Here is a 25,457-nt window from a genome sequence, read left to right on the forward strand (position 1 = left end):
GATTGGCTCTGGAAAAGGGAAGAACTGCCAATGTGTTTTGAGAGTTTAGAGGTTCAACTACGGGATCTTTTTGAACTTGGGCAACAGAACAGGTGACAGTGGGTGAACCTCACAATATGCCAAAAACCTGACAGGGTGAAAATAATAGGAACTGTATTTTGCTTACTGAAATAAAGCCTATTTTAGACTTAAAATATGATATAAATATCATTAAAATTATATATAAATTAATGATATATTACCAAAAATAGGATATAAATATTAATATTATATATAAATTAATGATATATCGCTAAAATATATGAAGAGTTCTGATGCAAAAGCCTCTAAGTGCCATCTGAAATTTTCTTCAAGAATGGTCATTTTTATCAAGTTCATACATTTAAGTTCAGTAATTTCACTTAAATGACAATTAATAGGTAATCTTCATTGCCATTTAAGTGAAATTACTGAACTTAAATGTAAAAGCTTGATAAAAATGATCATTCTAGAAGAAAATTTCAGATGGCACTTAGAGGCTTTTGCATCTGAACTCTTCATATATATATATATATATATATATATATATATATATATATATATATATATATATATATATATATATATATATATAGCAAAAACATAATCAAAATTATATATAATATATTAAATTAACATTTTACTATATTATAATATATAATGTTTATTGTTTTATTGTTTTTTTTACTATATAATTTTTACTATATATGATTTTAATATATTGTTATTTATATATAAAATGTAAAACTTAGGCTGAAATTTCATACCAAATCAAAAGAAAATATGAAATTATATTTTGCTTATTTTAGTCTTAAAACAGGGCATAATAATAATATTTTTTGTTAAACAAATTTTTTTTAAATTAAGGACAGTTCTTATTATTGTAATTAAAACATACATTTATAAACATATGTAAATAAATATAAATAAACCATATATTTTGGTATTTGTTGAATTTCCTGTATGCTGTATTTAAAAAAATAATAATATAATAATTCATTGATGTTAAAAAAAATGAATTAAAGTCAAAAGTAAAGCGTCCAGATGCAGTAATGACAATTAGGTGAGAAAACGTGCCATTAAAACACCAAAACTTCAAAAAACAACCTGACATTTTCTTGTGAGATGGATTTGATGTTAAGTGTTTTATAATCCCACTGAAGGCTAACCTGCTTGAGCGTTCTCGTTGAGACGAGAGTAGGCAGAGATCTCGAGGGGGGAAATGCATCTCTCGATGGACACCCAAGCGTACGTTTCAGGGCACAGGAGGTCTGAAGGCCGGTACTGACCCTATGAATGCAAAAACAAGAAGAGGAGGAGCTCGGTCAGTGCATTGGTATGTTGAATGCTGTAGATTAGAGGGAAACAAGGAGAGAAAAAGAGGGGGAAAGCAGATGTCCTTCTCAGGCCTTGAGTTGCGTGTCTTTTAGGGGACTACGCATAGTCACACAGAGCCAAACAAATATACACACACCATTGTGACCGCAGTGTAAACAAGCAAACGCCTCAGTGCAGATCTCTGCATTTCTTCAAACACAATTAAGCTATTTCTGGCGAAGGCAAAAGTGCACTGACACGAACTTACGGACACGCAATCACACACTAAAGCCCGCGCAGATTATGTGGGTTTAGTTCAGTATTTGGTCAAACTAGAAGCAGCCTTGTGAAAGTCCCACCATTACCGACAGGATTCGTCTTTCATTAACCCGCGGTGGAAACTATGTGTCCTGTTTTAACAAGATGGACAGCATGGGAACGAGGGACCCTTTGGAACGTGAAAATAAAAGGCATTTTGTTGGGCAAGGCAAGGAGGGGTGGCGATATGCTCGATGGGTAGTGAGGGAAAGGTTTTCACACTCGTGTTCATCACTCTGTCATCAGCAGACTATACGGAGAGCCCTAAAGAGTGAGATGACTTCTTCAGAGCAGTCCGATGACAAGCAAGCAAGGGTCACTGAGCAATGAAAGAGTATTTGTTTGCTTTCGAGCCTGCAGACAGATGTGTGCACGTGTACAATACTGCACTATAGGAACATAATATGTAAAACACCACGTAATTGTAAAAAAAAACAATTACAGTATAGTAGTATTCATAGATGGATACATAATGAAAAACAGGATTTTTCTTTCTCTTTTGAAATGAATGGAAAACCGAAAGGGCTGTGCAGGTATACAGGGGTTAGTCAATCGCAAAGGTCTTATGCATAGAAAATTCTTAAAGGTACAGTAGTAAAAAGGGTCAAAGAGCAGGTGGATAATGGTCATGCAAAGCTAAATCACAACTGTTCTGGTGCAAGAAACCTTAAATAACATTACAATAGACTTCAGGGGGAAAGGTATAAAATGCAACAAATATGATGACCCCTTTAATGTGAAAGATGTGCTACAGATTTTTGGATGAGTGAAATCCACACAGCCATTAAATGTGCAGCTTGCGATCGTGGTCTGAAAGGGAATCTCGGCTGCTGGTACATGCAAGAGCCTGTAAAGAGATTTTGCAAAGATGCAACGTCCATTTTTAGGGGAAGCCAGGAACACCAGAACAACCAGATGATAAATTTAACAAGTCAAGCTAAAAATCAAGAAAAATCAAGATTTTTTTTCTTTTTTTTTTTACACGGGTCTGTGGAATACTTGATTCTGATTGGTCAATCTCGTCATCCAGTGGTGTGTTATTCTGGTTTATTCTGCATTAACAACCAGCTGGATGTACATTATTCCTTACATGGTCTTAAACCAGTAAAATAATTGCAAAAAAATAATAATTTAATTAATTAATTGCAAGAGACACTGATCACACACCAGAAACTCATCTGTGCAGCAGACTTAATTGCAGATATCATTACTGATCAAATAAGTAAATATTAAAATTGTAAGCAAATTTGGTCTAATGTGGTTGATTTCCCCACTGTATGGTGCACTCTATATCAGAGTGTATTTAAGGCTATTAGTCTTCCCTGGTGAATTGTTCTAAAATATAATGAATTCAGATCTAGGAATTATTAATCTACTTTACCTGTAACAACTGCATGTAAATAGAGAGATGGATGGGGTGGGATGAATAAGTGTGCAATAAGGGGCTGATGTCAGTAACTGCCCTCTGGACATGCTTTCTGCCATCAATGAGGGACTTTGTGCCTGTTCCAACAGGTCTGGAGCCATTGAGAAACCAACCTTTTCTCGGAATACGATGGGGGAAATTATTCTCAGACACTTTTGACGACCGTAGAAACAGAATAGTAGGAGCAAGTTCACAGTAGCAGTTCAGGAAAAATGGCACTGCATGCTTATTTTCTGCTAGATGGCTAAAGTTGATGTGTGTTTTTAATGCATCTTGTATACATTTACAGTATATTTGACAAATTCATTAAATGAATCATGTTGTTCATGAATCAGGCTACACTGTTTGAGTGCAGCCAGTGAAGACAATGGAGATACGTAACGATACATGTGATACCTCATCATAATTCAGACTGCAAGCTTACATCTCTGGAAAAATGTTTATTTTACCATGGCGCTGTAGAAACGTGGTACGGAAACACTGTAGTTAGCACATACTTACAGAAGCCTGTGATCTCGGGGGAGTCAGAACGGTTCATGCAGAAGACACTTGGATAAAGGTTGTCATAGAGTTAAGACGAGACTGTTAAGAGACTGAGAGATGGAGTCTGGCTGGTCATTATCTCGGAGTCTGTTCCACTTCCCTGACGGCTCTGTTGGCCACGAGTCCCGAGGCTGAGCTCACCGCCGTACCAAAGGCCTTCTCTCCTCATAGCCTGTCCCCAAATCACTCTCAAAGATTCAGTGTTTGCACGCAAGTGCTTGCTCTAAAGATGGCCAGTTTAAAAGACACACCAAAATGTAACCATCACTTTGCTTTTCAAATCAAGGAAGGGATTTTCGAACATTAAATGATTACATGTCCGAAGTTCCAGTTCCTTAACGGTTCAGTATTTAAGTCAAGTCAAGTTTATTTATATAGCGCTTTTCACAACATAGATTGTATCAAAGCAGTTTCACAGTAATAAATTAAAACAATACATCAATGTTTGTTTCTAGTGAAACGTCCACGTTTGGTAATGCTGATCAATAGTATCGTTGATTGATTAATTCAATTAAATATCCCCAATATTTATAATATCCCCATTATTTAAGTAATTTTGAGGAAGAATAAATGGACAATGTTTGAAAAATTCTTTATGCACTGCAAGTTTGCATTTAATGCATTTAGTTTGATATATCTCTTAAAGGAATAGTTCACAAAGGCAAGCAATTTTGTCACAAGATTCTGTCACTCTTTTCCATGCAATTACAAAGAATGAGAACTGAAGCATTCAAACTTCAAAAAGGACATAAAAGAAGTAATGCACAAATAGTTCAAATGACTCACGGAGAACTAGGGCGGATGTAGTCATACGGACTACTTTTATGATGTTTTGCATTCTGTTTGAGGCTTGTAAACTACAGTCCCCATTAATTCAACAGAATATAATCTACCGTTCAAAAGTTTGGGGCTCTTTTTTAGTCTCTTATGCTCACCAAGGTTGCATTTATTGGAGCAAAAATAAAGCAGAAACAGCAAAATTGTGAAATATTATTATTCAAAATAACTGTTTCTTTTAATATATTTATGTAAAAAGTTATTATATAAAAGTGCATTTACTGTACATGGCTGACAGAAAATAAAGCATGTGCTTATTATCATGACAACGCCACTAATGCTTTAAATACATTATTATTTTTTTATTATTATTAAGATATTCTGTCCACATCTGCGGAACAAAACAGATGTTCCATAAACCACTAAAAGAACTGAACGTCTAGAAAATCAAGATTTGGTTTCCAAATCTATTGTAAATCAATTCTTGTAATCTCCTGGTAAACTGATCTAGCTGACGCCTGTATCTAAAATGATAGCAGAGGGTATCATGGGATGCTGAAGACTAAAAAACAACTAAAAAAGCCAAACGAGCAAAAAATAACCACGTGGAACATATTTTTTTACCTTTGCATCCATAAATCTGTCAGTTCCGCTAGCTCAGCAAAGTGCTATCAGAGGAGGATGTGATAGCACAGGCTGAAGGCCAGGTAAGAAAAAAAATGGCAAGAAAAGACATGCTCTCTGTCCCACTCTTTCCAGCTGATCCAAAGCCACTTTTGTCTTCTGCTGAGACAGGATGTGGTTAAGAGTCTGAGGGTACGAGCTCTGATCCAACATCAGTTCATAAGCACAGTGAAGTGAACTGTGACTGCTAAAAGGACAAATTGAAACCAATTTAATCCGTGTGTTTCTGTCTGCAATTCTCACTCCAGTGTTTGTTTAAAAAGAATGGCACGATGAACACAGCACCATCCGTCTTCAAGTCCTCCTGCCAACCTGCTTTCACACGACAATGAAGGTAATGTTGACAGACGGCCCACACTCGCTAAGGCTCATTGACATCACCATAGTGAGGAATACAGAGGATAAAGAAAAGAAAACAAGAACTGTGTTTGAGAAGCACCTTTCGTCATGTTGCATGAATAGCCGTTTAAAACAAATACACAATAATAAATCAGAGATGAAATCAGAAAGTTCCAAAAGCATGTGGCAATGACAGATGCAACGTCATGGAGGACTGGATTAGAACAAAACCATCCAAGATGGAGAAGAAACATGGACATACAGGTATGTTTTGGTTCAATTTAAGGATGCACAATGTATATTTGTGACTGGGGCTTGTGTATTCCCACAACAAATATAAAAAAATTTAATTGTAAATTATAATGTTTTGATCATGATTGTATAAGGTTCTTCTAATCGATCATATATAATTATCACTTTATTGCATTTTACTGTGAAGTTCTAGTTACTCAAGAGATACTACATAAATTCAAATTTAATTCCTGAACTGAATATGAATTGAGAAAGCAAACCGGATGCAGAATTGCAATTTGAATTCAAGTAGAATTAAAATAACATGAAATTAATTGAATTATACTGCAATAAAGTGTTTAACTGGTAAAGGAACATCTGTCAAGACACATTTTGAATGCTGGCTTGATAGAGCATAGTTTGAAAGTATTGAAAACGGGGGAAAAACCCTCAAACGAACCCAAAAGTAAAAATTATGGATTTAAAATATGGCCACCAAACATTATAATAGTTAATCGACTACTGGTGTAGTCCATATTTTTTTATATCTGTGCATTCTGAGGTAAATCCACCATAAAATTATGAATGCTCAAAAGATATTATATAAAGTGAAAACACTCACTGTAATATAATGTCAGTTTTTTTTTCCAGAGTACGTGGAAAAAAACGAATTTCCACGTACTCTAAAAAACTCCACCCCACCGGCTGGGGCGCGCCACAGGGTCCATACCTGAGATTTATTAGAAAGCAATTAATCAGGGGCATAAATCCTCAACTTCACTGCTGGCTAGGAATCTCTGTGAAAGACAACACCTCAACTCTCGCTGTGGGGAGTGAAGACATCTACACAAGCTGATCTGGGGAGAGCACTCTTGCTTTAAAGTCAGCCATGACCTACAGAAAACAAACAGCAATTTTTTTACAGATCTTAAAAGTCATTACAAATACTTTAATGCAATCCACTTTGACTGCTTTTTGTATGAATCTATATTCTAAGAACTTCTTGTACCAAGATAAATGTTATGCTCTCAAAGTTTAAATTGAAGAACAGACAAAGCAGCCCTGCCAAGTAGCCGCTCTTCTGTACACTACCGCTCAAAAGTTTGGAATGTTTTCCTTGTGCTCACTAAGGCGGTGTTCACTTTATAAAAACTACAGGTGAAACAGTAATATATTTTTAAAATCTAATTTATTCCTGCGAATTGTCAGCATCATTACTCCAGTCTTCAGTGTCACATGATCCTTCTGAAATCTGTTGCTGCTGTTCTTTATATAAATTGGGCTTTGCTATCACAGGAATAAATTGCATTTTAAAATGTATTCAAAAAAGACATAAATTATTATCTCAAACCTTTGTTCAGTAGTGTAAATCTGTCACAAAAAGTAGTTAAACACACAAGTCAAATCCAGATCGAACCACAAACTGGGTCCTAAAGGCCATTGTGGGCCACGGAGGGAACCAAACCCTCCCACTGCGAACCGAGGGGGTCTAAATAGAGGCGGGATGTCGGCTTTTCGCCATTCACTAGGATTTCATGCACATCTGGGGTCTATTTCCTCTGTAGAGGTCCATTTCAGTTTTTTTTTTGAGAAGTATTCATAGGCACCTACAGGCTGAAAAGACACAATGAGAGAAACTAGATACAGTATTTTTCTGAAGAAAATCTGAGTGGCGTTAGACCATGCAAAAGACACAGACACAATGTTAGGGTGTCTGAACAAACCCCTAACCCAGAGAATGAGCAATAGTAACAGTAATACACACAGTAAAAAATAAAAAATAAGTGTGTTCACTGCAGTCATGAATTCCAACTGCAACCTGTCTAAACATTTACCATGCTGTTCACAGTCCCTCCTGCTCTATAGTCCCGAACAATGCCTGGCCTATCCCTTTTTACATAATGGCAAACAAACACAGGAACAAGGACAGGCCTGTGCATTGACAGACACAAGTGCACACTTGCTTTCACCCACTGGTGTCTTATCTTGGCTTTTTAGATACACACAAAGAGCAAACACAGTTGCCATGTTGTGCCTATTGTTTAAATTGCAGGTTACACACAGTTGATAAGTACATCTGAAATAGAGTCAGAAAGTGCAAAGGAGGCGGAATTGAAATCAGGTGTCAAACCCTACGAGAAAGCAAGCTTGTTGTTTTGCATTACTGCCAAAGGGGTCGATAGAGTACCTTTCAAATGACTGCATATAACCATTATCTTACTATTCAGACAGCTTCCATGTTTCCATGTCAAAAGTTTGCGCTAATGCCCACTACAGTGAGTCTTGCAGTAACATTTAGAAAGCAATGCACACTTGCATGTTTCAGACATTTTGGAACTGCATGCATGAAATTTAGCTAGCTAGAAGTGTTTGCGTAGGGAATAGACCTTGGTCAGGCTAGCGCCAAAAAAAACTTTCAGTAGACAAAAAAACAGATTTAAAAGTTCACCTCCAGAGAACACATTTAAGCTTAAAAATTGATAAAAGTTGTTTATTCGAAAGAAAAAAAAAATATCAAAAATTGTAGAAAATCATCATTTTGTAGCTCACATTTAATTTTCCGCAATAATTTAACAGCAAGTTGAAAAACCTTTTTTTTTTTTCTTTGCCGAGGGTGATGCTACAGTAACTTCTGGATTGGCCTACAAAAATAATTCATCAATGCAAAAGGTTTTTCAAATCTAGCTAGCACTAAAAAAGGGGCTGTCCTGGATAAAGATGGGTATCGACTGGTTTAAAATCTCTTTTTTGTGAGCGCGCTTTGGGTGTGTGTGCAGTCGTCTCGCGCTTGAATGGATCCGTGCAGCTCTTAAAGTGACAGCAGCCTAATATTCCTGCTGCCGCCTCTATAATAACACTAATCAAACAACAAAAGACAAAGAGAAAATTAACTCGTTCTTGACTGAATTACTTTTGTAACTATATTTGTAATGTAAATTTTATTTATAAAGTGCAGTGTCATTTTACATTTGATCAGTTTCTGAACCAGAATACCTGAAAACCTTAAAAAACGTATTTAAATCGTATCTTTGTTCAGTTGTTTTTATTTATTGCGATTGCTAATTTTTTATTTGTTCTTTTTTAAAGGTGCATTGCGCAACATTTCATGTTAAAAATACCCGTTTTTCTAACCCATACATGCTTAAACAATTGCCTGATGGGCTGAATGAGCCCTTCTCTGATCACTGCGATTGCCTCTATAATACTGTACAGTAAAATAAATAAGAGGGATTCGGGTCGGAATTTGAGACTGGGCGTGACGTCATGCGCGTTCAGTTGCAGTGTTGCAGTTTCGCTTGTCGCCAGAGGGGGCATAGTTCTGCAAAAACTCAGAGACTTGCGCAATGCACCTTTAATTACTGAGTGTTTACTTGTCTTTAATTTATTTTAGCTATGCTAATTGTTTTTGCTATGGTATTTTCAAACCATAGGCAACAGTTCCTTGTGTAAGTGTTTTTAGTATATTCAGCTACAGCTTTTTTTTTTTTTTCTTTACCTTATTGGAATCGAAATTAGGAATCAATAAGCAGAATCGAAACCGTGAAAATGCAAACGATACTTACCACTATTTTTTTATTAGTTGTTTAATCATTTTAACAGGACCATAATCAGAACTGGAATCTCTTAGGCGGAACCGGAAAATTTCTTACGATTCCCAACCCTAGTCCTGGACTAAGATGAAGGTCAGTTAGTCAACTAGTGCATTTACTATATATATAGAAAGAAAACCCTGTTATTTTTCCTCAAACTGACCCTCTATTAACTCTCTATTAATCTCTGCCTCATCTAAACTTTCTCTGGCATTCACTAACGCTGCACAGATGGCAAGACCGCCCTGTAAGAGCTGACATCAGGGCAGACGCCGCTGAATGACACGTGTAAACATGCACTCGCACAAACAGCGGTCGACAAGGCTTTTGTAAATGGGCAGAGGAGAGGTGCTCTCTGACAGACATGTGTAAATAAAGAATCCGTCCTCTCTTTGCATACTAAACTATGGCATGCATACATAGTACCATACACACTGGCCGACAGTCCTCAGGAGAGCATCGGACCACATTCAAAATTCAGATATTTACACAAACCTGCAGTTTAAACACACAAAGTTGGGCGAGGCGTTTCGCCTCACTCGACACATTACCAAGGGACAGAATTCAAATAAATACATCGTCCCGACTGCTAACTAATGCCTCCACAGACACACACAAACACACGCTCACTCGTAGTGCCTGGCCAAGCTGTGTATCAGGGGTTTGTGGATGACAGCTTAATGATGGGAAAATATTTTTACAGGATCACGTTTCGGAGGGCAGCGTTTTACAGGCACAGCCTCCCGGGCCTCATTTTATCTCTCTATCTCTCCTGGCGTTTATTGGCGGGGTTGGCTTAAGCGCTGTGGTCTTACAGCCTTAACACTCACCTTCCTTAAGTGCTTTTCACTCCAGACATCTTTGATCCGGCTTACTAGACGCACGCCCAAATATAAAGCTGGTATGGAAATTAGACCTACATTTGAGCCACGTTTTTTCCTACAACAACAACTGCAGTACAGTTTACGATCTGACAGGAATTTGATAATAAAAACAGCGCAAATGTTGCATATTGTTTAAACAAGCTATTACAACACAAAAAGTCTCTAACAGAATAAATAACAGATTTTTACATTTTCTGAAGAAAATGTTGTGTTTGTGCAAAACTCGAAAAAGTTTGGGGCTGGTAAGATTTTTTAAATAAGTTTCGGTAACACTTTAGTTTATGGTCCAAATCTCACTATTAACTAGTTACTTATAAGCATGGTATTACTAGGATATTGGCTGTTTATTAGTACATATTAATGCCTTATTCTGCATGGCCATATTCTACATCTCTTAATCCTACCCAATACCTAAATTTAACAACTACCTTACTAACTATTAATAAGCAGTAATTATGGGTTTATTGAGGAAAAAGAAAGGCTACTTTCATTTGATCAAAAATAAGTTAGATCTATAAGTTACACTACGGTCTTCATTGTCACTATTGTAATATGCTGATAAGCTGCTCAAAAAATATTTCTTATTACCAATGTTGAAAACATTTTTTCAGGATTCTTTGATGAGTAGAAAGTTAAAAAGCAAAGCATTTATTTGAAATACAAATATTTTGCAATGTTATAAATGTCTTCACTGTCACTTTCGGTCCATTTAATGCATCCTTGCTGAATAAAAGTAGAAATTTCTTAAAAATCTTACTGAAACCAAACTTTTGAACGGCAATGTATTAGAGGTCTGCAAGCCCGTCGGGACCGTCGGGATTGCGCAATACACAAATTGTCGCAAATACGCACGCGTCACTCACGTGCATTAACAGGTGACAGTTGACCATGCAGAGGATCAGGGAGAAGTTGGATTTTTTATTTTATTTTTTATTAATATTATATAACATTAGCCAGTTGGCGAAGAGTTTTTTGAACATTGTTCTTTAGTTTTCTTAAAAGCAAAGAAAGGCCGTTTATTTACTTATTTTTGCGGTTGGATCCCGTGGCGCTATATTCTCTACTGCATGCTTATGCTTCTCTCGAATGGACAGTCTGTTCAATATTTGTGGGCATGATTGGTGATGTTTCAGGCCAATAATAAAAGTCTACCTTTTAGTAGCGTTTGATGTGCCGTGCGTGAAGCAGAGACAGCGCGCATCAAAGAGCGCGCGTCAGAGAGAGCTTAAAGTGATACGTCTCGGGTCGGGTCGGGTTCGGGCTGAAAAAACTGCAGCCGTTGTCGGGCTGGGGCCGGGTAGGGCTTGAACACCACGGGCCAGGGCCGGGTTAGGGCTGGAGTTTTTGGCCCGTGCAGGGCTCTACAATGTATACAAAAGAACACATTTAGAAGGTGATGATAACAGTAATATGATTTATAAAAAACATGTCATGTGCAAATCACAAGAATCCCATGTTTCATTTCAATACTCGTACAGGAAAAAATAGCCCATTCGTTTTGTTTGCTCTTTGTTCCACGCTCTATATATCAAAGTGTGCTATATGTTATAAGGACTGGAGGCCCTGTCACCTCAGACAAAGTGGCTGAATCCAAGGCTCTGAAAATAAACCAAGGGCGAGTTAATGGCAAGGCAAACACAGTGCGCTGGCAGCTGGGCCACTCTGGCTATTTTCACCCTGACATCAGATCTAAACTCTCATTTTCGAGCCCTGTGACCTTCACACCTCCCTCACCGAACCCCCTTCCCCCGCCATCTATCGTTTCTCTCTTTCACTGCCGAGACTAAATCGTCTGACCCGACCTCTCAACTCCGACCCCGGAGGTCTGTCGTCATGTCAACGCTCCTGATGGGGGGGAGCAGGGGTAAGTGCGCTGAATCAGGGCCTCAATGTAAACACATAAAACACGTCGCCTCTATTACCACACTGTGTCAACGTGCTAAACGAATGGACATCATGAATGTGGGTTATTTATTATTTAGGGATGCACAATATGCATGCGATTAAGCTTGTCGCAGATATCTGAGAAAACACAATCATTGTGCACTTTAAATTTTACATTGCCATTCAAATAAGTTCATTTAAGCAAATGCAATGTGCATTTTAATGCATTTCCAGTGCAGAAGTGCATTATGTGAACTCTCATGTGTCTCATCGACCCACATCACAGACCCACAAACCACACAAAGAGCAGCTACTGCTGAATGCATGCCACACTCCAGCCAAAGCATAAACACGGCTTATTGTGCGCTAAAAAAGCAAAGCACCCTTGTTTTATATTATTCTAAAATAATATTCAGGTTGCCTGGGGTCTTAAGAAAAACAGTCAAAGAGGACCAAGGCCAAAAAGAGGAATATATTAAGCACTTGTAAATATTTTAGTAACTAACATTAATCATGTCATTCTACCCTTGTGCAATATTTGTTTACAAAACCATAAGGGAAAATCAAACATCCATTCGATATGAACTTCTTAAGAGTTATTAAGGTCTTTTTACACTGTAATGGACATGAACAAAAAAAATAAACTCATTAAATCACAAGTTATTGTATGGCAATGATTCGTCAAAACTTTTACAAGACTTACAAGAAAAAAAAAACTCTAAAGACTAGACTAGTTGACCTTAAAGACTAGTTGATCAAAAATACAGTAAAAACTATACTATTGTGAAATATTATACAAATTTTAAATAACTTTTTTCTATTTTAACATTTTAAAATGTAATTTATTCCTGTGATCAAAGCTGAATTTTCAGCATCATTACTCCAGTCTTCAGTGTCACATGATCCTTCAGAAATCATTCTATGATATGATGATTTGCTGCTCAAGAAACATTTCTGATTATTATCAATGTTGAAAACAGTTGTGCTGCTTCATATTTTTGTGGAAACCGTGATATATATATTTTTTTATTTGATGAATAGAAAGTTCAAAAGAACAGCATTTATAGCGAATACAGTAGTGCACGCCACAAAGACCAACACAGACAGAAAGAGTTTGCTAGATGAGTGAGAATTTTTGTACTAATTGGAACAAGACCCTCGTGCTGGCTTCAACTGATGTCAAAACTTACACCGTACAGAAGGGAGAGAGAAAAGAGAAGAAACAAACCCCAATTCAAACAAACTTTTCCCCTCATACGCCTCACTGTTGGTGGTCTCAGTTGAACCAAATCAAAAAGCAACTTCTGTCAGGTTGGCAGCCAACAGTGGACTTGGAGAAGGCTGAAAATCAGGCGAAGAGGGAGGGCGCTGGACTCATGAGCATTACTGAAGAAGTGAGAGGTAAAAAAAGGCACTTGAGGTGGTTTAGTGCTTCAGGGGTGCACGACTTTGCCTTTTAAACGGTAATAGAGTGAAGAGGGGAATAGAGCTCATGAACAGCCATTTTAAATTGCCAAATTAGTGCAGTATCACCCAAAAATGCTTTTTGGATCTGTTTAATAATCTCCATGGGTTTTGGGGTGAACTGTCCAAGCTAAATGTACAAAAAAAGGAGCTAGCACATCGGCGGTTTACGATAGATCATGTATTTTGACATTTCAGCCCTACGCTAACAAGATCCCACTTGCAGAAACCTGAAGAAATGATTTCGGACGGGCAGTGAGACCCTGACGCTGGAATCTTTGTGTCTTTTCCCTGTCCTGACATGCACCACAATCACAAATCCAATCTCAACAGCACGTAACGAAAGTGCGGACCACATTTAAACGGCTAACTGACAGTTCCACAGCGCCGTGGCTTATTAATGAAAGAAAAACAAGTGAAAGAGATTACGCTGCAGAGTAGAGCACGCTTCAAAGGCGCTTTGAAGAGGAGAAAAAAGGAGAAAGGACAGAACATGCCAAACTAAATGTGTGGTAATTGTTTATTTTTCTCTCAGACCACTTTCTTTCATTTCAAGCCCTCATTTCCTATCGTTTCATTTAGCGCTTCATGATGGCGTGATGGTTTGGTTTATGGGACGGGCACAGAGACGGTAAAGAAAGGAGTTTGAAGAGAGTTTACATGCATGATGTAAGTTGAAATGGGTTGGGTTCTGCAAGCATAGAGAAAAAAGGCTTCAGCTGAAGATAAAGTGGATCATACTAGGACTGTCTCTTGAAACCTAGGCCGAGTTTTTCCTAGTGCATTCAAACAAAATTGCTGTAAGCAGCTCACCAAGTGAACGTTTTGTGTTTCTTTTGAGATATCTCTGTCAACATGAACTGAACTGTAGTTTGGTTTTGAGTTTATTTAATTCAATGGCTTGACAAAAATACACACAAACATGTGTGACCATGTGTGTACAAGCAAAGCAAACACGTACAACTCCAGTAGAGGTGACGAGAGCGAGAGAGCGAGAAAGCGAGAAACAGAGCACTTGTTCCCACTTGCCTCGGCATTCCTGAGGATTTATACAAGAGCAGAGAGATCGAGACATAGAAACACGTACAGCAAACAGGATGAGGACTCTAAATTAGAGATGTAGTGATTAGATGAGAAGGGTCTTTTGTGCTGCGATGCAACGACTCAAACACCACATGCACAATCTCCTGGGTTCCCACTCCTTTCGATCACTCAATTTCCATGATTTCTAGATAGACTAAAATAAATATGGACAGAACAATAATTGTATTCACTAGACAATTCTAGCCGATTAAATATTTTAGCGCTGAGAATAACTAGAAAATCTGTGCTGTAATTTTTTTATTTTAATTTACAAGAATTTTCACGACCTGAAGATCTCAACTTTTTCATGATGGTGGGAACCCTGATTCCTTAAAAGTAATGATTCTCTTTTCCATGGAAAAGAGTTGTAAAAGTCTGTCATGTGGTTTAGCATGCTGAAAACACTAGACTTTACATAAGGAGGTACAAAACTGTTCTTAAGATCTGACACCACTACAACTGCACTATCCTCTATAACTATACAATATCCTAAGAATTCTCTTATGCTCACCTGCTGCATTTACTGGATCAAAATGACAGGAAAAACAGTAATATTGTGAAATAATATTACAATTTAAAATAAATCTTTTCTATCTGAAATATCTGATCAAAGCTGAATTTTCAGCATCATTACTTCATTGTCTCTGGTCCAAAACAATCAATGCCTCTTTTCAGCTCTAAGACTCTGTCCTGCTCCATTTCTACTTGTTATTTAATGGAAACGGAGGTACTTGTTATTTTAGGTAAAGGAATTAACCTTAAAATAAATAATAACCACACAGTTAACCTAAATTACATAACTTTACCATCCTTCTACTTATAACACATATCTTTAATGCCACTGAAACTCACTTCAACTCAAAGAAAAACTAGAACAGACACTTGGGAACATTCTTGGTCCTAAAATACAAAGAAAACAACATTAAATAAAATGTTGTGCAACATCACAAACATCACCCCACGCAAAGCAGGGGAACGGGGAAAAGGGAGGCACCGACTAAAGTCAATCAATTTAAAAAACAAAATGTTTCTAAGAATCAAAGCTAAATATAACACTGGAAAACATGAACAGATGTTGTCTTTTCTGGTTTACTCTGTAGCTGTATTTGTAGCATGCTAAACCAGAAAAGACAACATCTGTTCATGTTTTCCAGTGTTATATTTAGCTTTGATTCTTAGAAACATTTAGTTTTTTAAATTGATTCATTGACTATTGTAATAATTTTTTGTTGACGTAAGTTGCTTTATAATGCATTCATCAGGTTAATGCATGATAATTAACTCATTAAATGTTCTGTCAGCTCTTGGCCCAGACATTTATCCCAGATGAAAGGTTACAGTCAACCAAAGAAGTGTAGGAGAGCATAAACGCAATCCCTCTTGACTACACTAGAGGGACTTTCACTGAAGTCCATACATAGCTGTAAGAAACATACCTGCCAAACATAGGTCCTTTCATAGGGTCTGGGGTCTTCCAATCATGCAAAATCGAATTAAATGAAACATTTAAGTTTTAAGTCACATTAAAATCACTGTATATATCAGAAATTCGTATGCATGCTTTATGGTGCCACATTTGCTTCAAGGTTGGCCTGAGCACAGTGCAAGCATTATCCATTTCACCCACAGAAAAATCCTCAGGTTTCCTACATTGACTTTGCAGCAAGGGGCTCTTAAGACGAATGAAAAGCCTCTCCAGATGACCGGCAGCCCGCACACAAACATACAAAGACGACCCCAATAAAGAGTTCTCAGACGCTTGTTTCCTTTGGCCTGGATGTGGAATTCACAGGAAGCTTTGAGAAACACCTGGTGGATGGAGAGGGAGACAGGTGAAGGGAGGGTGGAGAGGGGAAGCTTCTCTCGCCAGAACCCCACAGACCTGCTCATTCCACCCCATTAGACACATTCAGAAGCCTGAAAGCTCGGGCACAGTCGAGGGCCAAACAGCCATCAGAGGATCAGACACAGAATGGACCCGGCAGGGCCAGGAAGTCACATCTCGAACTGGACGGCGGTCTGGCTTGACTGCAGAAGAGAAATGGAGCTGGCACTGAGTACCGCCTCCCGAAAGGACCCCGACCACTGCCTTTGTGGCCAGTGAAGTTTAAGCGGAGGCCAGTTAAAGTTCTTGGCATTGTGTCTGGTTGTTTTGGTTTACAGTCTGCTCCTTTCCTTCTTCCGAAACAACTAAATAATATATTCTGTATGATAAAAGTGCTCTTACCATAACCTAACATGAAAAGTACTGTACATTCTTGTTCAAAAGTGTGAGATCAGTAAGATGTTTTTAAATAAATTAATAACAAGGATGCTTTAAATCAAAGGTGACAGTTAAGACATATTTTCACCAAATAATTCTGGAAAAAAAAATCTTACCAAAAAACATGTAATCTTTTTCAAATTGTAAATGATGACAATGTAGAAATACGTACGTGCATAAAGTATGTTTCATGCCTAATGCACTTAACCAACAATTATACACATCAACAGTCAAAACACAAGCATCGACTCCAGCACATATGTCTGCATCAGCACACAGTCGGTGTGCTTTCCCGGTAGACACAGCGAGGGGTACACAGTGTTCCCTGCCTGAAAAGAAGGAAGCTGCTCTAATGGGATGGATTTGAGCTCTAAGCAGGGCAAAGCATGAGAGAGCTCAGAAGCTTTGACGAAACGCAGCGGGTGCTGTGCTCTTAGCAGAGGTGCAGGGGGTCGTTCTGAAACAACACACCGAGATCTGAATTTCAAGAAGACATTCCAGGACGGCCACAATAATACCATATGCCTTTGTGTTCAAGAAATACGGAACATTCTAGCATCTTTTACTCACCCTCACCCTCTTTCCAAATCTTTCCGCAAAACACAAAAAAGAGAACATTTTACCATGCTCTTTTGCAACAATGGTGGCTGGGGCTTTCAAGCTTCAAAAAGAATGCAAAAACATCATAAAAGCATCTTGAAAACAGTTTATACAACTCTTCTGAAGTCATACAATCACTCTATGATTGAGAAATAGACCAAACATTTAAGACGTTGAAAACACATCACTGAAAACACATTCATAGGAGTTTATGAGAGAAGATTCATGAACAAATCACTCTTTTGAATCTTATAAATTAATCGGTTCATTGTTTAATCAATGATTCATTTGTGAATCGGATTGATTTGTTAGTCAAGTTTAACTCAATGATTCAATGATCCGGTCACAACTCATTAGCTACGTTTATATGCGCCCAAATAATCTGTTTTTTAATCGGATTTATGGCTCAATAAAGACTGAAAAGCCTTCATGTAAACACTTCAGTGGATTTGAATGAAGTTTCGATCAGATTAAAAGGGTGCATGTAAATGACTTGAATCAGACTATTTTCTCGTTCAGATAAAAAAATACCTGGTTTTGTTAAGAATACATGTAATGTACACGTAAACAAATATGTGAATTCGATTGCAACGTTCAGAGTTCATTTAAACAGACTGGATTCATTCTTAATGACAAAAATTATATGTCTGTGTGTGTGTGCATATATACACACACACACACACCCATGCACACACATATATATATATATATAAATAAAATAATATATAAACACATATTATGTAAACAAAAACTTTTATGTAAGATGCGATTAATCATGATTAATCGATTTGACAGCACTAATTTAAACTTATCTATTGAGGATGATTATCTGTGTATTTTTGGTCGTCACCATTATTTTTACACAAAGCTATCGTACAAGTTCAGACGATACTTTTATGATGCTTTTGTGTCCTTTTTGAAGCTTGAAAGCTTCAGTCCTCCTTTATTGTAAATTGCATGGAAAAGTCCAATAAGCTCCACCTTCAGAAAGAAAGCAAGCCATTTGGATTTGGAACGACATGAGTTTTCATTTTTATGTGAACTATTCCTTTATTAAGCGATTTGAAAAGTGGGTTCTGGATGTAGGTGAGAAACAGACAACCTTCTAACCCCAGACTAATCTCTCAGCGCACAATGGCAGGAGGTGAATGAGAGGGGTGAGTGGCACTCATCCTCTGATGTGAGAGTTATGCTGGGAGAGAGCGAGAGCTGGGCTCCAACCGAGATCTATTCACTATTCCACACGCACAGCGCTGCAGAAACCGGCTCCACTGAGAGAGTCCAACAAAGACAGAAACGGAGAGAAAGACAGACGCACAAACAACTTCCAGGACTACAGATCCAGCCTGAGGTTGAACGTTTCAGTAGACTAATACTGCAGTGCAGAGAAACACAGTGAATTAAGATACCCAGAGGCTTTACACTCACTGCCGCATTGCAGAGATGCTCAAAGGTTTGAGATGTGGAAATCATACCATGGTTTCTAATAGAACAGAGTGCTAATAGATATGTTTAAAGATACGTTTTGTAGCTATGAAAACAAAAAATCTCAAATAATGAGTAATGAGCTGTGATAAATAATAATGGCTCATCTACAAAATAGGTGCCATTTATAAATAAATATAAATATTTGACAAATTAAATATTTTTACTTTAAATGAACTATTACATAAATAGTCATAATGAAATGATCAGCCTTTCTAAAACTCTTCATGGACAAGTTCAACACTTTTTCCCCCATGTTATGTATTATCTTTTTCATAATGGGGATCGAGGCTGTGAATCTCCAAAAAAGGACCATAAAAGTGATCCATATGACTATATTCTGAACACATAGAATTCAAATATGCTGCATCAAGGCATGTCATGCCAGGTTTGACAGTGACATCAAACTTTGTGCTGCGTCTCTTGAGGAGCCATATTTGACCTGAACACAAGCAAGAATAAGATTTCAAAGCAATGGGTGAGTAAATGATTATAGAATTATAATTTTTCCAATTCCTTTAAAGGGAGGAATGTTTAAATAAAGATGAGCGTTGTCTACCTCTCCGATAACACTATCAGGTGACACCGTGAACTACAGTAGCTCTGACCTCTTCCTCAACTGCTAATAGCTTCTACAGCTGCACACTGTATGTTCCCTCTTCCTCGTCTTCAGCTCTGGGCCAGTCCGTCACTTTTATTTACATTCTTTTCCTCTCTCACAATCTCCGCCTATCGTATAAGAATCAGCTGTTCGGTTGCCCAACATCTCCCTCGTCTCAGTCGAACGACGGCCAACACGCTTTACGTTCAGCCACACCTGTGCAAGCACTTACACAGAGTTCCCGCTGGACCGCTTTACCGTCATCTTCCACGGTCCTGTGGCCGAGCTCGAACACAGCTCCAAGTCCCTTGTTCGCAAAAGATGCTGAAAACTCACTACGAGCCAAGTGCGAGGTTGTGGAACACGTCGCAGGAACAGCTAACGGTGTCAGAAACTCAATAAGCTACACAACAGAGCCAAATCTGAAGCATACCTCAACATTTTCCATGGCCTGTCCGCACCGAGAGGCTTAAGGGCTGAAAAGCAGGCATGCGATTGTGATATTGAGATTGCGCTGATGAATTCTGCAGTTCAGCCTGACGCTGGGTTCACTGCATGTCAAATATATTAGCTTTCCACAATTCAGAGTAGTTTTAAAATAGTGTTCCAGCTAAATTTAAGAACATTTTGTGCTGTCATACAACTTGAGGTTGGCAATGTTAAAATTATGTAATAAAAAGCTAAATAAAATACAAATAAATCCGATTGTGAGTGAACTTAAAAGTCAGCATGAAACGGAAGTTGCAAAGGCTTTTCTTCCCTATTGTGACATATATCCAAGTGAAACGGCTTCTGGAATGAGAAAAATGTAATTTCGTTGATTCTTGATTTTGTCCTTTCCGGAATTAATTAGATCGTAGGAAGTTGGGCGTTGCTAACTAAATGGAGGCAGATCTGAATACTAGTTTGCAGTCAGTAGTGGAGGATATTTAGACATATGCCGAGACATGTGTCATGAAGAGATGTTGTTTCGAGGGGGAGGGGACGTTAACATTTTATATTAGAGATTACAAGTGCACATGAATTTAAAAATAAAATAATGATGTACGTGAATTTTGAGACATCTTTAAGAAATGTATGTGGCTATATATATAGTGTGCCAATCCATTCAAACTAAACTTTTATCACCAAAAGGAAGTCCTCAAAAAGGAAGAGGAAATAAAATGAAGGTGTGTTACTAGTGTAGCATTTTTGGCAAATGGTTGGCAAAAATGGTTACATACAAATGAATTGAGTTGCAGGTGTCTCAAACCTAAGTGAACAATATAAACTGATGAGTAACACCTCTTGAATGACATTCTAAGACATTCATGGCTATATAAGTACTGAGAGGCTTCAAATGCACACTAAATGAGAAAAAAGAGGAGAAAGAAAGAGGTAAGGTGTTTTCGATGGCATTTCCTCAATCCTCCCCATTGTTGTTATTGTTAACTAAAATGGAAACCAAAAAATTTAAACTAATTAAAGCATAAATAAAATAAAATATTAATATTAGATGAAAAACTTAAAGTTGATGAAAATGTTTAATAAAAATGATTCATGATTAAAAATGTTGAAGTACTAAAATTATTAAAATGAAAAATGAAAATATAAAAATAAAAGCTCAGTCAAAATATTAAAAAAATACTATAATAGTATATGCATCAAACTAAAATAACCCTGATCTTCCTATATCTACTGTACCATCTGACAGGAAGCGGGGAAGAGATATTTCCTGTGGCGGAGGCATTGTGCTCACTCCAGGACGAGTCTTTGGGGAGCAGTAATGAGAGAAACAGATCGAGCGGAGAGGTGTGATGCTGGCGGACGATAGAGGATTAACACCTTTAACAGGTGTCTACTTCAGCTTCACCCTGCCGATTATACAACCACTGTGGCCTGCCTCATCTTAAAAGTGTGATGGAGACTATACACGCATATCAAATATTTAAGAAAGTGTACGGTTACACCTGCTAGAATTACATGTTTTTGATGCATCTTGTTTTAAGATTCAGCAAAGTGCAATCAAGGGAAAAGGTTTTTGAAAGTGATAAACAAAGTAGAAAAACTGATCCTGCATTAGAATTTTGCCAGAGGATTTATGCAACCAATTTAGGTAGACGCACATGTTAGAGGTGCACTATGCTGGATGGACTCTATACTGCCACCCGTCTATGTGGTGTCTTCTTTCATTGCAAAAATGTATGACATCTCAGTACATATTCCAGCAAGGTTAGATGATACTAACCAGGGCAAACAGAAGATGAACAGAAATGAAGGTTGATGAAGTTGATGAGGTTGAGACATACCTTATAGCGCATCTTGGGACACGAGTGTACGTAGAAACCCAGATAGTAGTAGGCGAGTTTGGGCGACTGCTTCTGCAACTGCCTGGTGAAAGCGATCTCCCTGCAGAGAGAACGAGAGTAGAAATCATATTTTACAGGCATATGGTTTATGCTACGAAACAGGCACGTTTTCCGGTTAGTTTGATATAAGGAGCATTGTGGTCCAAGTCGTGAAACAACATGGTGCTCATTAGACAGAGAATGTAATGCTGTTTTAATGCTACAAATATCCACTGTTCAATTATCAATTGTTTACTTGATAAAAATCATTTTTTGATTGGCCGGTAAACAAGACACTCGTGCAGAGTCTATGTAGTTTGACAGATTTCTTTCCATTTATGTAACAGTATGTAATTTTAGGGATTTTAGAGATATTTAGAGATATGACACTTCAAATTTAATACAATAAAATTGTATTCATGATTTTTAAACAAGATTAATAATTCTCTGTTAACAGTCCTTAATTATACTATACAATGTGTAGCATTAGGATATGATGCCTAAAGGTATAGTTCACCCAAACATTAAAATTCTGTCATTAATTACTCACCCTCATGTCGTTACAAACCCATAAGACTTTCGTTCATTTTCAGAACACAAATTTAAGACATTTTTGATGAAATCCGAGAGCTTTCTGATTCTGAACCCCCAGACTGCAACGTTATTACCACTTTCAAGGCACAGAAAGGTAATAAAGACATCGTTAAAATAGTCCAAGTACTTTTTGTGGCAAAAACAAAACAAAAATAACAACTTTATTCAACAGTTTCTTCTCTTCCGTGTCAGTCTGTGTTCCGAAGATGAACGAGGGTCTTACGGGTTTGGAACAACATGAGGGTGAGTAATTAATGACATAATTACATTTTTTTGGGTGCACTAACCCTTTAAAGTAGATAAAACATAAACTGATTTGCTGCATACGGACCAGATCAACTGTTTCCCTCATAAACAACCATTTGAATGTGTATCTGGAAGTGCTGAAAAAGAGGAAGCGGAGGAGAAAAACAAAAGGGAGCTGAGAAAATAAAAACAGGAGGAAAAATAGAGGAGATTTATACTTCCTCTCTCTCTCTCTCTCTCTCTCTCTCTCTCTCTCTCTCTCTCTTCAGTTCTCTCTTTATTCCCTGCACAAACATGTTTCTCTTTTCCATAAATAAATCCTGCTCTTTCTTCTCTCTTCTTCTGCAATTTTGTATACCTCATACTCTCTGTCTTTTCAAAAATTAGGGGAAGAAATCTTTTCTTTTCTTTTTTTTTGCAGGAAAAAGAGAGGAAGAGTGAGAAGCCAAAGCAAAATAAAAGTAGTGGAAAATGAAAGAGGAAAACAGAGAAGGGAGAAGGAGCGACGACAAACAGCGAGGTGCTGGAAGGTCATGCGGTCGCTGCCAGGTTCCCGGGTTCCCATCCCCTGGTGACAAAGCCTGGCTCTCCATGAATGAGAGACGGATAAGAAGAGGCTGTGGAACCCATTCACAAAAAAGATGGAGAAAGAAAGAGGGACAGAAGAAAGAGGGACATAAAGAAAGGGCAGTCCCCCCCACTCCTCAATTTGAACCCCAGTCCCCACCCGCTCGCGCTGGCAGCAGTTTGAAGCCTCCATTATCTCCTCTTCAGCGGACTGACACCCCCACACAAGCCAATTATGCAGAAGCGCTCACCACGGACAAGACGTCTGCTTAATATTAATGTCACACACACACACACACACACACACACACACACACACACACACACACACACACACACACACACACACACACACACACACACACACACACACACACACACACACACACACACACACACACACACACACACACACACACACACACACACACACACACACACACACACACACAGAGAGAGCAGGAGATGTGTGGAACATATTTCCTGAATCTAAGCAACACAATGTCTGACTATTTTTGAAGATGTAAACAAAATAGCAGTCAATGAAACACAACATATACAAGTTTATTAAAAAAAAATTAACTGTAAGGTATTAATGTAAATGTATCTTCTTTAAAGGATGTTTTAATTATATTTTTTACTAAAAAGCAAGAAATATATACTGATTAGAAGGGTGAATTTAAATTTGTCAAGGTATTTCAGCCCAGAAAAAAAAGAAGGCAAAAAATTATTCATATTGATACATACATATATATATATATATATATATATATATATATATATATATATAGTTTAAAATTAAGGGGCTACATTTAGGGCCATTAAGTGTTAGCATATTTTCACCATAAATTATTATAGCTGTATTTCTTTCCCCCATTGATATTAATAATTACAAATAAACCATGATAAAATGTCCAGACTAATAACCGTAATAAGAATTTGGGGGGAAATAATAAAAAAATAAAACATCTAATTGATTCCTTTAAAAAAAATCGAATTAACCTTATTTTTGTAAAATATAATTTCTTATTTATACATATTCTGTAGCCTGGGAAAACCCAGACTACTTCCGGCGAATTTTAATTCTCTCTCCAGGATAGTCTGGAGAAGAGCCCATTCAAACTCATTTCTGTGCCGCCGAAATCGCAGCACCAATCAGAAACGTTTGGGGAGGGATTTACATGATGACGACAGCGCAGCGACGCTGAAGGAGATTTCATTACAAAGACGGATGCCGCCGTGGAACATCACTCGTTCGAATCATAGACAGTATATAAACGAATCAGTTATCGCGTCTGTTTTGAGCGATTTAAACTTACCGGTTTCGTTAAAACCGGAGCAAAGAACAACACTCGAAGCATAAGTCATCTCCTTCATCGATCTGATTGGTTTTAAGACTATCCAATTGCGCCCAGAGGAATTTGAGCTACGTCGGTTGGTGACGCCCCTTTGGAAATGATTTGTCTACATAACTTCGCCAGACCCTACACTCAGTTTCAACTGAGAAGGGTCTGGTTTTAACCAGGCTACATATTCTGACTTATAGGGGTTAAAATATGCCAAGGACAAATTTTCTTAAGATTCACACAAGGATTTCAACAGAATTAACAGTGCAACTTAATTTTCAGCACGTTTCAACTCAGAGGAAACACATTTTGTTTATCTTTGCTGGCCATTCATCATTATTTATAGTGTCCAGAGCAGCATGGAGACACATTACTGAACAGTGTCACATCCTGCGCTCAGACAGTCTCACTCAATCACACTGACACACAACAGCACAAAGACACTGACCCCGCGGTTGACACCAGCTGCTCTCGGCACAATCTCCACTTCTCCCTCACGCTTTCTCTCCCTGAGCCTTCTTTTTATTATTCTCTCGGTGAGAAATAAGGCTCCCGAAGCCTCCAAACACCCAAAACTCAGAACACACACACACACACACACACACACACACACACACACACACACACACACACACACACACACACACACACACATCTGGCATCTCCTGTTAAGTGTAACCTAATCAGGTGAGCCTCCCATGTGAAATATTTAAACACATGTGTGTGACAAAGAAATATAGACCTGTAACCGTGGGTGTGTATGGTTGTTTTGAAAATAAGATGCATTTAAAACTCTACCAGCAAAACCATCAGAAACACATTCAGAGACAAGATTCTGCACTGAAAGACAGGCAGATCAAGATGCATTAA

At 37.8% G+C, this 25,457-nt stretch overlaps 1 protein-coding gene across 6 annotated transcripts in view; it reads right to left on the reverse strand.

The window, feature by feature from the left end:
* The window catches only part of ate1 (arginyltransferase 1), a 91,215-nt gene that overhangs the window by 22,380 nt on the left and 43,378 nt on the right, over nt 1–25,457 (reverse strand). For all 6 annotated transcript variants that reach the window (XR_014029084.1, XM_081351206.1, XM_081351207.1 and 3 more), the window contains exons 10-11: nt 21,796–21,895; nt 1,188–1,308 (exon numbers count right to left, since the gene is read on the reverse strand). Coding sequence is in view for 5 of the 6 variants with exons in the window: in XM_081351206.1 (XP_081207332.1) it covers nt 1,188–1,308; nt 21,796–21,895 (221 nt within the window). In the remaining variant the exon portion in view is untranslated. The remainder of the gene's footprint in view (nt 1–1,187; nt 1,309–21,795; nt 21,896–25,457) is intronic.

This window comes from Scardinius erythrophthalmus, assembly GCF_964197995.2.
Source record: "Scardinius erythrophthalmus genome assembly, chromosome: 21".
Lineage (NCBI taxonomy): Eukaryota > Metazoa > Chordata > Actinopteri > Cypriniformes > Leuciscidae > Scardinius > Scardinius erythrophthalmus.